The sequence below is a fragment of the Aquarana catesbeiana genome, linkage group LG06 (genome assembly GCF_042186555.1).
Source record: "Aquarana catesbeiana isolate 2022-GZ linkage group LG06, ASM4218655v1, whole genome shotgun sequence".
Classification (NCBI taxonomy): domain Eukaryota; kingdom Metazoa; phylum Chordata; class Amphibia; order Anura; family Ranidae; genus Aquarana; species Aquarana catesbeiana.
The window spans coordinates 87,301,512-87,319,208 of NC_133329.1; the positions used below are offsets into that span (position 1 = coordinate 87,301,512).

The 17,697-nt window shown below is 44.9% G+C and overlaps 1 protein-coding gene across 8 annotated transcripts in view; it reads left to right on the forward strand.

The window, feature by feature from the left end:
* The window catches only part of EPN2 (epsin 2), a 120,596-nt gene that overhangs the window by 68,644 nt on the left and 34,255 nt on the right, over positions 1-17,697 (forward strand). For 7 of the 8 annotated variants that reach the window (XM_073636402.1, XM_073636404.1, XM_073636398.1 and 4 more), the window contains 3 exons: positions 8,241-8,353; positions 12,407-12,499; positions 14,843-15,023. In XM_073636402.1, coding sequence (XP_073492503.1) covers positions 8,241-8,353; positions 12,407-12,499; positions 14,843-15,023 — 387 coding nt within the window. The remainder of the gene's footprint in view (positions 1-8,240; positions 8,354-12,406; positions 12,500-14,842; positions 15,024-17,697) is intronic. The other variant, XM_073636399.1, reaches the window with a different exon arrangement.

Sequence of the window (17,697 nt, forward strand, 5' to 3'; positions counted from 1 at the left end):
GGTGGGGAACAAAGCAAGTAAAACCCATCAGGGTTTACTTCCTCTTTAAGGTTGCCTAACCCTGCCTTAAAATATATGTTCAGCCAAAATGTTTTTTCTTAGCTCTGAACAGAGTGGAGAAGGGTTAATACCCCTATCGGCTTTTTACTGCTGTCTGGGGTTCTTGTAGAGCAGTGGTTCTCAATTCCTGTCCTCAGGACCCACTAACAGGCCAGATTTGAAGTATTACATTGGGGAGATGTAGACCAGAATACTGCAATCACTGAGCAGCAAATTATTTTACCTGTGATGTATTTCAGTTATCTTGCAAACCTGGCCTGTTAGCGGACAGGAGTCGAGAACCACTGTTGTAGAGAGATTTTCTCTCACTTCCTGTCCTGCTTACCACATTTTACTGGACAGGAAGTGAAATACAGAAAGAAATAAAAACACTTCCTTTTATTTTTTTATTTTTAGTAAAGTGAGGGAAGGTCAGGTTTTTATTTCTGTCTGTCTTCCTGATGCAGGTTTTCCTTTTACTTTCTTTCTGGCAAGCCAAAGTCACTGGAACAGAAAGTGAGGCAGAGTCTGAATTAAAGTGGACCTTCACCCTCCCGCAGCAGTTAGTGGGACCGTTAGTGGGTCCTCCTCTCCATCCTGCTCCCCCTCTGCTGCGCCGATATTTGGGGGGGGTTTGCATCAAAGGCCCGGCCCGACCCCGGTTTCCACAATTCGCCTAGACGAATGATGCGGTGTCTCCTGGGATGCATGAAGTGCAGTCCCATTCAGCAAAAGAGGGGGCAGCTGTCACAGACAACATGGCGGCGACGGACAAGTGGCTGCAGAGAGGAGGATCCCAGCAGCTCAACACTGGACCTGCCAGCTGGATGAGTATGCTTACTGTGCTGAAGAATGTAAAAGGCATGCAGGGAAGAAAAATGGAGGGGGAAGGCTGCAGTTTTTATTTAACCACTTCACCCCCAGAAGGTTTTACCCCCTCCATTTTTTTGCGATACGGCACTGCGTTATTTTAAAAGACAACTGCGCGGTCGTGCAACGCTGTACACAAATAAAATTGGTGTAATTTTTTTCCCCACAAATAGAGCTTTCTTTTGGTGTAATTTGATCACCTCTGCGGTTTTTATTTTTTGCGCTATAAACAAAAAATAGCGACAATTTTGAAAAAAAAAAAACCCTATTTTTTACTTTCTGCTAAAAAACATATCCAATAAAAAAAAAAAAAAAAGAGTCTAATTTCTTCATCAATTTAGGTCAATATGTATTTTTCTACATATTTTTGGTAAAAAAAATCCCAATAAGTGGATATTGATTGGTTTGCACAAAAGTTATAGCATCTACAAACTATGGGATATTTTTTATGGCATTTTTATTTTACTAGTAATGGCGGCGATCAGCGATTTTTGGGGGGACTGCGACATTGCGGCAGACAATTCAGACACCTGACACTTTGATACTGTTTTGGGAACCAGTGACATTATTACAATGATCAGTGCTAAAAATATGCACTGTTACTGTGCTAACACTGGCAGGGAAGGGGTTAACACCAGGGGTGATGAAAGGGTTAAGTGTGTCTTTAGGAGGTGCTTGCTAACTGTGTGGGGGATGGTCTGACTGGATGAAGACAGAGATCCGTGTTCCTGCTTAGCAGAACCACAAGATCACTGTGCTCTCCCCTGTCAGAATGGCAATCTGTCTCGTTTACATAGGCAGATCGCCGTTCTTCCTCTCTGGGGAACGATTGCTGGTGGCTGGCGGAAATCGGGTCCGCCGGACCCGCTGTTTGGCTCCCCTCTGTCCAACGCGTGCGCACAGCATCTATTGCACATTTCGTGCAAAAGTGCCACCCTATATCTGCAGCAGGCAGTCTTTAAGTGGTTAAAGAGGAGTTCCAGCCTGGGGGAAAGAAAATGTAAAAGTCAATTTTAATATAAGGACACTTACACGTCCAGGGATCCCATGATGTCGGCCACCCCTGGCTTCTGGGACCTGTGTGTCTCCCAGAAGACAGGGGGTGGCTGAAGGAGGAGGGGCCGGAAATTGCATAAATCGCTGCACATCGATTGCGGCAATCTTACACGGAAGTGAGAGTGAGTACCTTGTTTTGACAGGTATCCGCTCCCCCCTTCAAGGTGCCAAATGTTGCAGCGGAGTGGGAAGGAAGCAAACAAGCGGAGCTTCCCCTTTTGGGTGGAGCTCCGCTTTAACTGAGCCCCAGACAGCAGTAAAAGCCAGACAGGGGCTCCTATTCCGAAGTTTTTAGCATGACTTGCACTTTAATGCAACACACCTCAGCATATGTGTGTGTACACACCAGAAAAAAAGAGGAAGATCTGCAGGGGTCCTAAATTTAGTACCAAGCGGTGCTGGTGACAACAAAGACAAGTAGATATTTACATAGGCCTCATGTACACGGACACTTAGCAGCTCCTGTGTGATGAGGACTTTTTTGCACCAGGGAGAAGCGTGTGCCACGTACAGTACAGTCACCAATTTAAGTAAACAGCTGTATGTGGCGGCACTCGGGTAAACACTGATGGCTTCTGCATTTTTCCTGTGCTCTTCTCCATGAACGTGAAAGTGGAAGCCATGCAGCCATTTACCTAGACACGGCCGCATTCAGCCTTTAAATTGTATTGGCAGCTGTACATGACATGTGCAGCTCCCAAAACGCATGGGGGGAATTTATGCTGCTGCACATAGGAGCTCCATGTGCATGAGGCCGTACATGTCACATTCTAATTACAATCAATGTGTGTGTAAGATGAATTAAACACCCAACTTTGGTCAGCACTTTCTATTTAGTCTTGGGTAGAGCAGGAAAGGGTTACACTTGTGATCCCGTCACTGGTGACAACTTGTCAGCAACAGAATTTCTACAGAGTGCACAGAAATACACAAGTGTTTCCACGGCGATGCCTCCTCGCTGGCTGGATGAGTGAAAACGGCGTTCCCTGGCTGGAAAGGGAGATTCCGCGGCGTTTCCCTCAGCCAGGGAGTGATGCCTCACCCATCCGGCCAGTGATGGAGCAATGCCATGGAAACAGGTGAGTGTTATTCTCTGCCCTTTCCAGTCATCCTCATGCTGGATTGTTGTCATCGACCGACCTCAGGAAGGAAGGGAGGAAGGTGTAAACGCTGAATTAACCCTTTGCACACTATTATGCACTCACCGGCCACTTTATTAGGTACACCCGTTCAATTGCTTAGTAACACAAATTGCTAATCAGCCAATCACATGGCATCAACGTAATGCATTCAGGCATCTATACGAGGTGAAGACGACTTGATGAAGTTCAAACTGAGCACCAGAATTGGGAAGAAAGGGGATTTGAAGAGGAAGTAAACCCTGATGGGTTTTACTTCCTCTTTTGCTCGCTACAAAGGCTGCAAATGAAAAGCATAATGGGCTAGTATGCATTGCACACTAGCCCATTATGTGCCACTTACCTGCAAAAGAATCCAGCGATGTCCCCTGTGTAGGCAGCATCCATCTTCTGGTCTGTCTTCCTTCCGGGCCGCGGACTCCGGCTCTGTCATACTCCTGCGCATGGGAGCCGCGATTAACGGCACAGGCTAGGGAAGAAACGGAACTTAGTTTAGTTTCTTCCCCGCCGTTGGAATTTTCGGCGGACTACAAGTGAAATATCTCCTTATTCTAGGCTTACCTATAGGTAGAAGTCAAAAAAGTGGGTTTACAACCACTTTAAGTGACTTTAAACATGGCATGGTTGTTGGTATCAGACGGGCTGGTCTGAGTATTTCAAAAAGTGCTGATCTACTGGGATTTTCACACACAACCATCTCTCGGGTTTACAGAAAATGGTCCGAAAAAGAGAAAATATCCAGTGAGCGGCAGTTGTGTGGAGGAAAATGCCTTGTTGATGTCAGAAGAGAATGGGCAGACTGGTTCAAGATGATAGAAAGGCAACAGTAACTCAAATTAGGGTGCCACTCCTGTCAGCTAAGAACAGGCAACTGAGGCTACAATTCGCACAGACTCACCAAAATTGGACAATAGAAAATAGGAAAAACATTGTCTGGTCTGATGAGTCTCGATTTCAGCTGCGACATTCAGATGGTGGGGTCAGAATTTGGTGTAAACAACATAAAAGCATGGATCCATCCTGCCTTCTATCAAGGGTTCAGGCTGGTGGTGGTGTAATGGTGTGGAGGATATTTTCTTGGCACACTTTGGGCCCCTTAGTGCCAACTAACCATTGTATAAACACCACGACCTACCTGAGTATTGTTGCTGATCATGTCCATCCCTTTATGATTACAGTGCTGATTACCGCATCCCTTTATGATTACAGTGCTGGCTCCTTCCAGCAGGATAATGCACCATGTCACAAAGGGGTGCGGTAAAACGACACTATTGAGCCATAATTTCACCACTCTTTGACTGCTCACCCTTCAGCTGGAAAGGCAGCGGCTGAGGGTGTACACATGTTGGCCGTGATGTTTTGTTCCGTGGCCGTGGCAGGAATTATACCCCCTATTGCATTAGACGAGCCTCCTCACTGCCTGTCAAATGCTCTCTATGGCCTGATGCTCACAGGACATTTTTCTTCCTCCCCTAGATGCCTTTATGGGGCGTACACACGGTCGGACTCTTCGACCGCACTGGTCTGACAGACGCCGACGGACCAAATCCGGCGAACAATCCGATCGTGTGTGGGCTTCACCGGACCTTCAGCAGACTTTTCCGGTCACAAATCTGACAGACTTTAGATTTGGAACAGGCTTCAAATCTTTACGCCGTAACTTCGCCGGACCCAGAAATCCGTTCGTCTGTATGCTAGTCCGACGGACAAAAACCGACGCTAGGGCAGCTATTGGCTACTGGCTATCAACTTCCTTATTTTAGTCCGGTCGTACGTCATCACGTACGAATCCGTCGGACTTTGGTGTGATCGTGTGTAGGCAAGTCCGGTCGTTAGAAAGTGAAAGTCCGCCAAAAGTCCGTCGAAAGTCTGTTGAAAGTCTGTCGGACAGGCTGTCGGACTTTTGTAGCTGAAAAGTCCGACCGTATGTACATGGCATTAGCTTTAGATGTGCTTTTTTTTAGCTGTGTTTTGTGCATTTGGCATTAATGCATTCTATTGGCTAAAATAATGATTTATTCTGGCCAAAAAAATGCATTAAAGTGATTGTAAAGTTTTGTTTTTGTTTTGTTAAAAATAACAAAAATGTTATACTTCCCTGCTCTGTGTAATAGTTTTGCACAGAGCAACCTGGATCCTCCTCTTCTCGGGTCCCTCTTCTGTGCTCCGGTTCCACCCTTCCTGTCAAGTGCCCCCACAGCAAGCAGCTTGCTATGGGGGCACCCGAGCCAAGTCACAACTCCCTGTGTCCATTCAGACATGGAGCTGTGGCCCGGGCCCTTCTCTTCTCATTGGCTCACTGACTTTGATAGCAGCAGGAGCCAATGGCACCTGCTGTATGTCTGTATGTCTGCCAATCAGGAGGGAGAGTCCTGGGCAGCCGAGTCTCTCAAGCAAGATTGCTGGATCGAGATGGGGCTCAGGTAAGTATTAGGGGGACTGCTGCACACTGAAGGTTTTTTCATCCTAATGCATAAAGATAAAAAACCTTCTGTCTTTCCAACTCCTTTAAACACATGAATGCTCAATAACAGGATAGCATTATTGTGCTTTTATGAGCGTTTGGTGGTTTCTCCACCCTAACGCTCCTCTCCTGAAGGCACTGACGGTGCATTTTCTTTTTCTGCCTCTGAAGGCCTATGTGTGAATGGACACATAGGCTGACAGAATGGCATTTATAAGCAGAAAAAAAAAAGTAAAACACTGTTTTAAAAGCAGTGTTGTTGATGCTCTGTGTGCATGAGGCCTAAAGAGCAATCCAATCGCTCTTCAGAAAGCACCGCAAGTGTAAACAAGGCATGTCAGGTTTTTATGGCTTTCTGAGTTATCTTTGGGAAGAATTTCCCTCAATTCCTGCCAGGAAATCGCTCCATTAGAACCCACAAAAAAAAAAAAAAAAACAATTTGTGGTGCAAGGAAGCTCTGAAATGTTTTATTACTGCCTGCGCTTCTGTGCTTTCCTGGTGACAACTGCTATTCCCAATCTTTCTACAGATGTCACAGGGACAATACCTGAGGGGGAAACAAAAATGACAGAACATTTAACTCTTCTCTGCTCAAAGACAAACAAAACTTAAATCTAAGGGCTTGTTCACACCACACAGCGCAGTTCTAGTGTGTAGTCTGGATGCATGCTGCAATGCATTGTTAAAACACATTGCAGTGCTTGTTTTATTCCCCCATCATTCCCCCATTGGGGTCCATTCGCACTGGCTGCAGGGTTTTGCCCCCCCGGGTATTGATACTGGGAACCAGTTCAAGGGTGTTGGGAAGACTCAATATGGGGGACCCAGTACAACAGTGCAGGATTCTGTCTAATCTCTGCAGCAGATTGCAGCTCTGCATGTTTTCTGTGAAAGGAATTCCGGGAATGAGGCCTAGTGACCCCGTACATCCAATAACCCTGCCCCTGCTTCCTGTCTCTGGGGCGCTCTGGTGTTCTTTCTAAAATAGTCAGCTGAGGAGTCAGCGTTCTGTAATTCCCAGATTTTCTCATGTTGAGGCCTTGCATGGATCACTCGATGGTTTTGGCACGCAGCGCCCTCAGCCCTTTGTGCGGATGTATAAACATACACAACGCACCCATATGATGGAGAGACCAGGCACTGTGCAAGGACAGGGATCTTGTTAGGTAGATTTTGTCTTTACCCCAATCTGTGATCGGCTGTGTCTGAAGGCAGGGTTCTGGGAGGACATCAATAGACGCCCTCCTGTAAACGTGCAACCGTGTTATAGCCATCATTCATCCATAGCGCTGCGGGCAAGAGGTTAATCTGATCCAAAAAAATAAAATCAGTTTAACTTAACCAAAATTCCAGTATTTCCTGAGTTTTGGTTAAATGGTGTCCGCGCATCTGCTAATGCCTGTGTTTTCATGGGCGCAGGGTGAGGGATTTCTTTTGCCCGCTTCTTGCACATAGAGCAGCCCACCGAAAAGGATGGGCTGCCCTGAACATGTATGCTCCATTGCACCTCCATGTTTTCAATGGAGCCTAATTGCTCTCTGTGGACCCATTGGAGAGATTTCCCCTTACTTCCTGTTCTGATGATAATATTGCCCCCAGGACAGGAAGTGTGCTGAGATCTCTAGTAGTAACACAGATATACCATTTTTTTTTAGTAGACTGGGGAAAGATAGAACCCTGGCAATGTTCTCTCTGTCCCTGGATAGATGGATATATATATATGGATATAGATAGATAGATAGATAGATAGATAGATAGATAGATAGATAGATAGATAGATAGATAGATAGATAGATAGATAGATAGATAGATAGATAGATATTATTTCAGGTACTTACATAGCACTGTCAATTTACACAGCGCTTTACATATACATTCACATCAGTCCCTACCCTCAAGGAGCTTACAATCTAAGGTCCTCACTCACATTCATATACTAGGGCCAATTTAGACAGGAGCCAATTAACCTACCAGCATGTCTTTGGAGTGTGGGAGGAAACCGGAGTACCCGGAGGAAACCCACGCAGGTACAGGGAGAACATGCAAACTCCAGGCAGGTAATGTCGAGGTTGGGATTCAAACCAGCAACCCCTTTTACAGCTAGGTGAGATTGCTAACCACTACGCCACCCAAAATATATATATATATATATATATATATATATATATATATATATATACACACACATTGGGCGGCACAGTGGTGTAGTGGGTAGCACTTTCACACATATATATATATATATATATATATATATATACATACATATATATATATATATATATATATATATATATATACACATACATATATATATATACATACATATATATATATATATACACATATACACACACATACATACATTTTAGTAATAAAATACTTACACAAGGGCTCTTGAGAGGAGTACTGAGGTAGGATGCTGTGGTGTTCTCTGGAAGCTGCCGGCCCCTCTCACTAGGCACAATTTGCCCGCATTGCATAGAGAAGCACAGAGGCCTGGTGATGTCACTGGGTCTAAAATAAGGTATGTAATGAAAACCTATTAAGATTTTATTTAACAATTGTATTAGCATGTTGATGAGAGGGGTGGAGTAACCAAGGAAGTCAAAGTATAAGAAGAAATTTTAGCTTTAAAGTGAAATTGTCTTGATATCTTGTTTGTCTCTTGTAGCTACGTCTCCCCGGGTCTCCTCGGAGCTGGAACAGGCCCGACCTCAGACAAGTGGAGAGGAAGAGCTCCAGCTGCAGCTGGCACTTGCCATGAGCAGAGAGGTAGCAGAGCAGGTAAGTAATAACTCCGGGGCTCACTGACAATGAATAGAGGTGACAGGTGAATGGCCATGTTGCCCATTGCAGTCTGTCAGGTATTTACATTAATGTTAAGTCTTAGGAAACTAGCAGATCGCTGATCATTTCTACTAGATCTTCCAATGTTAGCAGTGACTGCATTCACTCAGATTGAAAATGAGCAGAAGGAGGGCAGCCAATAATGTGCAAGCTAGAGTAGGTTTAGAAAAATGTAGAGTTGCACAGTGGCTATGGCATTTGAATACTTTATGGCAAGCTCTTCTGAATTCTGGGCACAGAAGTGTCACTTTTTATTAGAGTAGGTTTAAGTTACATGCAACCTGTTCATTTTGTTTCCCTTTCCCTACAAACTCACCTCAGCCGCACTGTTTCATTGGAAAATGACATTCCTGCCAGGTCTACTACTAATTCCATAATCTCCGCTTTTAACTTTAAATCTGAACTCCAGGCAGCTATAAAGACACATTAAAACAGCCATGTATTTGTTCTTAAATTTTGAATTGTATATATTGAAATACAAGTAGTGTCATTTATATAAACTTGGTATTAGCCTCGTGCAGTCCCTGTACAGTAGAGCTCAGAGTGGAAGAGGGATAGGCTGGACCACCAATCAGAAGTGCTGTACGTAAATGTGCTGACAAGGAACTTGCTGATAGAAGAGAGTAGAAAGATCACCACTGCACTCCTTCTGCAGTCTATAAGACCCCTTTCACACTGGGGTGGTTTGCAGGCGTTATTGCGCTAAAAATACCACCTGCAAACCGACCCAAAACATCTGCTGCTGTTTGTTCAGTGTGAAAGCCCAAGGGCTTTCACACTGAAGCGGTGCGCTGGCAGGAGAAGAAAAAATCTCCTGCAAGCCGCATCTTTGGAGCGGTGAAGGAGCGGTGTATTCACCGCTCCTAAAACTCTCCTGCCCATTGAAATCAATGGGACAGTGCGGCTATACCGCGGCTATAGCCGCGCTATACCCGCGCTATACGAGTGGTTTTAACCCTTTTGTCGGCCGCCAGCGGGGGGTTAAAACCGCACCGCTAGCAGCCGAATACCGCAGTAAAACAGCGCTAAAAATATCACTGTTTTACCGCCGACGCCCCCTACCGCCCCAGTGTGAAAGCAGCCTAACTGTAATGCCCCGTACACACGGTCGGTCATTCATCGGACATTCCGACAACAAAATCCATGGATTTTTTCCGATGGATGTTGGCTCAAACTTGTCTTGCATACACACGGTCACACAAAGTTGTCGGAAAATCCAATCATTCTGAACGCGGTGACGTAAAACACGTACGTCGGGACTATAAACGGGGCAGTAGCCAATAGCTTTCGTCTCTTAATTTATTCTGAGCATGCGTGGCACTTTGTGCGTCGGATTTGTGTACACACGATCGGAAATTCCGACAATTCCGGATTTTGTTGTCAGAAAATTTTATAGCAAGCTCTCAAACTTTTTTTTTTTTTTTTACAAGAAATGCTCTCAAACTTTGTGTGTCGGAAATTCCGATGGAAAATGTGTGATGGAGCCTACACACGATCGAAATTTCCGACAACAAGGTCCTATCACACATTTTCCATTGGAAAATCCGACCGTGTGTAAGGGGCAATACAGATAATGTGGTGTCATCTATCGGGCTGTGCTGTGTGCAGAGTCTGTGTAAATCTTAAAGCTGGATAAACTGAAATGCAAATTCCAAGCAGGTACAACAATCGCCATTTATGCTTTTTTTTTTTTTTTTTTTTGTGTATTTATCAGTTGGCCTGGAGTTCAGCTTTAATGGTCACCAGGATAAATATAAGTGGTAAATCTGTCTGATTTATTTATTTATCTGAGTGATTGTAAAGGTTGGCGTTTTTTTTTTTTTTAATAACAAACATATCATACTTACCTCCACTGTGCAGTTTGTTTTGCACAGAGTGGCCCCAAACTTTGTCTTCTCGGCTCTCGTGGCTCCTCCCCGTGTCGTATAACCCCCCTAGAAGAAGCGCTCTCCCAGGGGGACACCTTGCGAGCGCGCTTACAAGTCCAGCATTTGCATCTATAGACACGAATGCCGGACTCGGCCCCGGATCATTGGATTTGATTGACAGCAGCGGGAGCCAATGGCTGCGCTGCTATCAATCTATTCAATCGAGAGCCGAGAACCCCGGGCAGAGGAAGAGCGCGTCTCCGCTGGGTGAAATTCAGGGCTCAGGTAAGTAAAACGGGAGGGCTGGGGGGCCGGTCACTGCCAGGTGAGGTGTTTTTTCACCTTAAAGAGGAGTTCCACCCAGGGGGTCCATTAAAAAAAAAAAAATTAAAAGTCAGCAGCCACACAGGGCCCCTACAAATACTGCAGCTGCTGACTTTTAATTGGACACTTACCTGTCCCTGGGTCCAGCGATGCGGGGGATCGAAGCCCCGTTCGTCCCCCCCCCTCCGCTTTCAACTGTGGGCGCCGGGCTGTGGCTTCACAGCCTGGCACCCACTGCGCATGCGCGAGCGGCGCCGCGCGCCGTGATTGGCCGCTCAATCACCTGGGACCTGTAATGGGTCCCAGATGATTGACAGGAGGGAGGGAGCAGAGCCGAGCCCTTCCTGTGCCGAGGGGGAAGTGATGTCACCAGCCCAGGCAAAGGAAGAGGCAGACTACGAGGGACCACCTAGCAACAGGCATTTAGAGGTAAGTAAAAAAAAAAAAATATCCAAATGTTTTTTTGTTTTTTAGAATTTTTCAGGTATCTTTGTTTTTTTGGGTGGAACCCCACTTTAATGCATAGGATGGATTAGGGTGAGAAAACAAGGGTTTAAAACCCCTTTAAGTCCTTGTTCACATTGATGTGGGATTGAAATCGTGCATTTCATTCCCGCGTGACAGTCCAACAATTTCAGAGACATCTGTGTGGTTTCCTGCGCATATGTCTATTGAAGTTATTATTATTATACACGATTTATATAGCACCAACAGTTTACGCAGCACTTTAAGGTACAGTACTTATATAGCGCCATCAATTTACACAGCGCTTTACTTATATATTATATATTCACATCAGTCCCTGCCCTCAAGGAGCTTACAACCTAAGGTCCCTAACTCACATTCATATACTAGGGCCAATTTAGACAGGATCCAATTAACCTACCAGCATGTTTTTGGAATGTGGGAGGAAACTGGAGTACCCGGAGGAAACCCACACAGGCACAGGGAGAACATGCAAACTCCAGGCAGGTAATGTCGTGGTTGGGATTCAAACCAGCAAACCTTTTCTCAGCTAGGTGAGAGTGCTACCCACTACACCACTGTGCCACCTAATATATATAGCAGCACTTTCGTGCGTGTATATATTTTATATATATATATATATATATATATATACATACATACACACACACACACACACACACACACACACACACACACACTTTAGTAATAAAATACTTACACAAGGGCTCTTGAGAAGTACTGAGGTAGGATGCTGTGGTGTTCTCTGGAAGCTGCCGGAACCTTTTTACTGCTAGACGAAAGTGCTATCCACTACACCACTGTGCCCCCTGCAACTTTACGATGTAATTACATTACAGTTCAATACAGAAAGGACAGGAGGGCCCGACTCGTAGAGCTTACATTCTAAAGGGAGGGGGTGGTGGTACAAAAGGTAATAGAAATCGCACCTGAAATCGCCAAAAGTAGTACAGAAACTACTTTTGGGAATCAGTGCAGCGCCGCAAAGTCATCGTCACACCGATTCTGACGCTTAACCGCCGATTTGGCATGTGATTTGACATGTCAAATCGCATCAATGTGAACCAAGGCTAAAGGACACAGAAGATAAAAAAAAAAAAAAAAAAAAAAAAAAAGACAAAAGCAGTAATGCTTCCCAATTTTACCGAAAATAATAAAAAGTTTTGGTTACAATTGTAGTTTAACAAAATGCATAATTGTAAAAGAATTCTGCTTATTACTTCTGGGGTTATGAAGGTAAAAGGGTCCCCTCACAATGGTGGGATAAACAAAGCACTTTGTTTTAAACTGACTGTATTTTATGTCTTGGCAGGAGGAGCGAATCCGACGGGGTGACGATTTGCGGCTTCAGATGGCCCTGGAGGAAAGTAAGAAAGCCACCACCAAAGCGCCAAAAAAGAAATCGGTAAGGCTCCTCTAAGCATCACAAGTCTCCTATTTTTATCTTTCTGAGAAGGGACAGAAGAGAGGGAGGACTGCTGTAGAGAGGAGCGTGTGGGATGCTTCATAGAGTAAAACAGTCCTTGTTTCTCTGGCAGACTAGATATAAGTACAAGTCTACTGACTATTGAGCAAAAGCAGCAATTGTACAAGGTCACTGCTGGGAGAGGGAACAGCTACTTAGGCTTGGAGATTTTCTGATGGCCACTAGAGGAATATAACAGAAAGTTTAAAGTAGAACTCCAGGAATTTTTATTTTTTAGATTTTCCATCCTCCTGTATATATAAAAAAAAAAAATAGCACCAATCTTCATGTACTTTGTCCCCGACTTCCTCCTCGGTCCTGCACCAGCAGTCCTCTTCATGGCAGAACCATACTACACATTCTTTCCATCTCCTGTGAGCCCAGACTGTTATTTACACCCCCCCCCTAGGCAATGTGTCACCCTGCAGGCTGAGTCTAAGCGCAATATTGCCCACCCACACGTTCAATAAACTGGTTAAACTGGCTGCTCAGTAATGCTGGGTGCTGTAATGACCACAGGCTGGAAACCGTTGATGATCAGAGTCAAGAAATGCCGTCGGCACACCAAGGATTCCTCGAAACGGTCCAAAGCTTTATTCTCGTGCTCACATGATAAATATACAGCAAAGTTTCGGAGCCACACAGGGCCCCTTCATCAGGCAAGTGACCAAGGGGCCCTGCGCGGCTCAAAAACCTTGCTTTATGTCTATCATGTGACCATGAAAATAAAGCTTTGGACCCTTTTGAGGAATCCTTGGTGTGCCGATGGCATTTCTTGACTCTGATCATGATGTAGGCCAAGCTCACTGTACTCCAGGACTGAGCAGCATTCACATGTCACTACATGAGCTCTATTCAGTCCTTGAAGATTGCCTGCCTTCTACAGCCGCCAGAGGAAGGAAAGGAAGCTGCAGTGACTTCACCAGATAGGCAAGATGGCTTGAAGAAAAATGGTATGTATAGGGGTTTGAAAAAGTGGAAGGGGGGGGGTGTCATCAGGGGGAGGTGGTTAAATCATGGAGTTCTGCTTTAATTGTCATTGTTAAAGAGAACCAGTCATGAAGGGAATTTTCAAAACTGTTAATCTCAACCTAAAGTGTACATTATATGCGTTTGGCCTCTTTAACCACATCAGCTCCGGAAGGTTTTACCCCCTTCATGACCAGGCCATTTTTTTTGCGATACAGCACTGCATTACTTTAACTGACAATTGCGCGGTCGTGCGACGCTGTACCCAAAATTGTCCTTTTTTTCCCCCACAAATAGAGCTTTCTTTTGGTGGTATTTGATCACCTCTGCGGTTTTTACTTTTTGTGCTATAAACAAAAAAAAAAAAAGAGACAATTTTGAAAAAAAACTATTTTTTTTTAAACTAATTTCTGCAATAAAACATTTCCAATAAATTTTTTTTGAAAAATCTAATTTCTTTATAAATTTAGGCCAATATGTATTCCAAAAATCCCAACAAGCGTATATTGATTGGTTTGTGCAAAAATTATAGCGTCTACAAACTATGGGATAGATTAAGGGACTTTTTTTTTATTTACTAGCAATGGCGGCGATCAGCGATTTTTAGCAGGACTGCGACATTGCAGCAGACAAATTGGACACTAATGCAGCGTACACACGGTCGGACTTTTTGACCGGACTTGTCCGACGGACCAAATCCGGCAGACAATCCGATCATGTGTGGGCTTCATCGGACCTTCAGTGGACTTTTCCAGTCGTAAATCTGACGGACTTTAGATTTGCAACATGCTTCAAATCTTTACATCGTAACTCCGCCGGACCCAGAAATCCGCTCGTCTGTATCCTAGTCCGTTGGACAAAAAACGACGCTAGGGCAGCTATTAGCTACTGGCTATCAACTTCCTTATTGGCTAACTCCATAAGTTAGCCCCATTTAAGCTTTAAACCTGTCACTTTGCCCTTAGTGGAACAATCAACACCATCTTTTTTTAAAGTGTTGATTATTAAAAATGACAACCCATGCTTAGTTCTTTAAGAACAAAACTCCTTATAGCACGAATTGGACAAGTTATAATTCTAACAATTTGTTGCATTTCTGAGTAATTGTATGTGCATGCACATTTGTATAGGCCACATGAATAAAGTTCTGCATGATCAGAAAACATATATATAATAAAGTGTGTGGAAATATGCACGCTGTCACCCAATGTGGCCGAAGTCTACCAGAGTGGCCAGCAATATCTTTGTGCCCATAGGTGGCTATAACTTCAAGTTTGATTTACAGTGTTCATTGATTTACTCATTTTTAATTAGCAGCAGCACCAGCAGCCACCATCGTTATTGGACCTAATAGACGCACTGCCTCCCGGGGCCCCGGCCCCTCCAAAATCCGAGCCTTGGGCAGCCGCATCAGTACCAACATCAAACAGCCAACCTGACCCTTGGGGGGCAACCGCTGCCTCTCCTGCCTCCTTAGACCCCTGGCAATCTTTTGGTAAGTAAACTTTGTTCTTTGAATTCTTTCAAACCATGTGACGTGATTCTGAGGATGTCAATATATAGTATAGTAGGAGCTTGCATTCTGGTGAACATTGGTTCAGCACACAAATGATTTAAAGTGGCCATATACACATGCTGGGTGACTCCTATAATGTTCTGCAGCACTAATCTACCTTCAGTCCTTAGTATGCAAATGTTAACTTAAATTTACGTTAACGGTCTTTCGAGTATAGATAAAATTTCTTGGACAAAATGTTGCGCCAGCCCCTCAGTATTGGTTACATGTCCGAAGGTCTAAGTCAGCCTTTGTCAACCAGGGTTCTGTGGGGCCATAGGGTACCTGCAGAGGTTGCTAGAGGTTCCTTGAGCTGTAAGCAATAGTAGATCTTGATCTAGTGTCTCAGCCAATGAGGAGGGAGAGTCCTGGACAGTCGAGTCTCTCATGCAACATTGTTGGATCAAGATGGGGCTCAGGTAAGTATTAGGGGGGCTGCTGCACAAAGAAGGTTTTTTATTTTAATGCATAGTATGCATTAGGATAAAAAAAAACACAAGCCGGTTATCGGCTCTCTTCTCCTCATGCTGCCAGTGTGAGGAAAGGAAAGCCAATAACCGGCTTGTGTTTACATCCGTGATTGGATACAATGATCACAGAGCGTGCCACCCACGCGATCACAGGAGGATGTCTATGTATGCCCTCCCATCTAAGTAGGCCTGCGCTGTAGCCGTATCTCGGGTATAGCGCGGGCGGAAAGTGGTTAATGGTCACTTGTTAAAGCATCGCATACTAGCACATTATGAAATACTTACCATAGAACGAAGCTCCCGCAGCCCGACCTGGTCAGCGATGAGGGGGCTGACATGTTGCCTCGCCGTTTCTTTCGGGGTCGGTGGCTCTAGCGCTGTGAATGGCCAGACCCGCAAGTCGTCCGTTCAGGCACAATACGCCGGACCTTCACTGTGCGCTGGAGTCCTCCACTCCGGCACAATTCGCCGGACCTTCACTGCGCATGCGCCGCTGAGGTCAGCTGCTGCATGCAGGGTGAATATCTCCTAAACCGTGTATTCCGCATTTCAAAATCCTCTTTATTGAAGACCAAATGGCAGATGGTTAAGAGATGGAGCACGGGACAAGCAGGTAGAAGCGTTTCACACAAATGTCAGCCTAGTCATTACCTATTATTACAGGCTTACCTGTAGGTACAAGTTCACAAACAGAGTTTACTATCGCTTTAAGATTCACCCTCTTTATTTGTCCTGTTTGCCATTATCATTGAACGTGAAAGTAAAAGAAAATCTCCAGAAGAGTAATAGAGGGGAAATCTTCCGATGGGGACACCAGTTCTGGTGAACATTGGTTCCAGAAGACAGTAGGGACCAGCCAGAACGTGCAGCACGGCTCGCGCGTGCACAGTAGGGAACCAGGCGCTTTAGGAGCAGTGTATACACCGTTTCAAAGATGCTGCTTGCAGGAGTTTTTGTAACGTCCTGCCAGGGCATCACCTCAGTGTGAAAGCACTCTGCACTCGGCTTCACAGCCTGGTTCCCTACTGCGCATGAGCAAGTCGACCTGTGTGTCTCCCAGAAGACAGCGGGGGGAGGGGACGGAGGAGGGGCCGGACATGGCGTAGATCGCCGCGGATATTGCAGCGATCTTTTGCCGGAACTGGGAGAAAATACCTGTATGAGATAGGTATCTGCTCCCCCCCTGAAAGGTACCAAATGTGACACCGGAGGGGGGGGGGGGGTGGAGGAACCGGATAAGCGGAAGTTCCATTTTTGGGTGAAAAATAAATTACAGGGTCATTAGTAAGTGGATTTGTATTTATTATATTTGGAGAATAGGGATTTTGTTTAGTGACACGTGAAGTATCAATCAATAACAAGAGATATTCCCTCCCCAAACTTCTGCTGTTATTTCTCGCCTACAGAGAAAATGTGTGTGTGTGTCTGCGTGTGTAGGGGGGGATTTCCATTTGTTGCCATGGCCCTCTCAGACCGCGTTTTCTCTCAGCCACTTGTAATACTGTGTCACCTGCCGCTCTGTTTACTTTCCCTTTGCACAGTAGCCCAGTGTTGGATTCGGCGGAGGGTGACGTCACTCTACTGGCAGTTCAGACACATTCCTCAGTGGAAAGTCTCAGGGTAGCCAGAAAAAGATCTTGTTGAAGTTTTTAGGAAGCTTTATGCCTAAGATGGGAATCCGTCTGACCACATTCTTGTCTCTATTTCTAATTTAAAAAGCCACATCATGTAACCCTGTAATCTGTAAAACAAATTGCAAAAAATGGACAAAAAAAAAAAAAGTTTTGGCCGTGGGTAAAAAATATGAAAACCAAACATGCTTCACTACACGCTCTCTATGTTAAAAAAGACCTATTTTAAGGATGGCATCCAGCTTGCCCCTCCTGTCACACATAAATATATGAAGAATAAAACCCATTTAGAAATACTGTCCTGGAGAAAATGCTGCTCCAAAACTCTCTCTAGTGTTGGTCACATGACCAGATGCCCAGGCACTGATCACATGATCCCATATGAAGGGGCTCAGATGAATGTTCAGGCTGAGCTAGCCAGCTAGAGACTTTGCCTGAACTCTGAGCCTCCAATAAGGAGGGACCATATGGCCTGTCCCAAGGTATTAGTTTATGTGACGATCATCGCTTTTG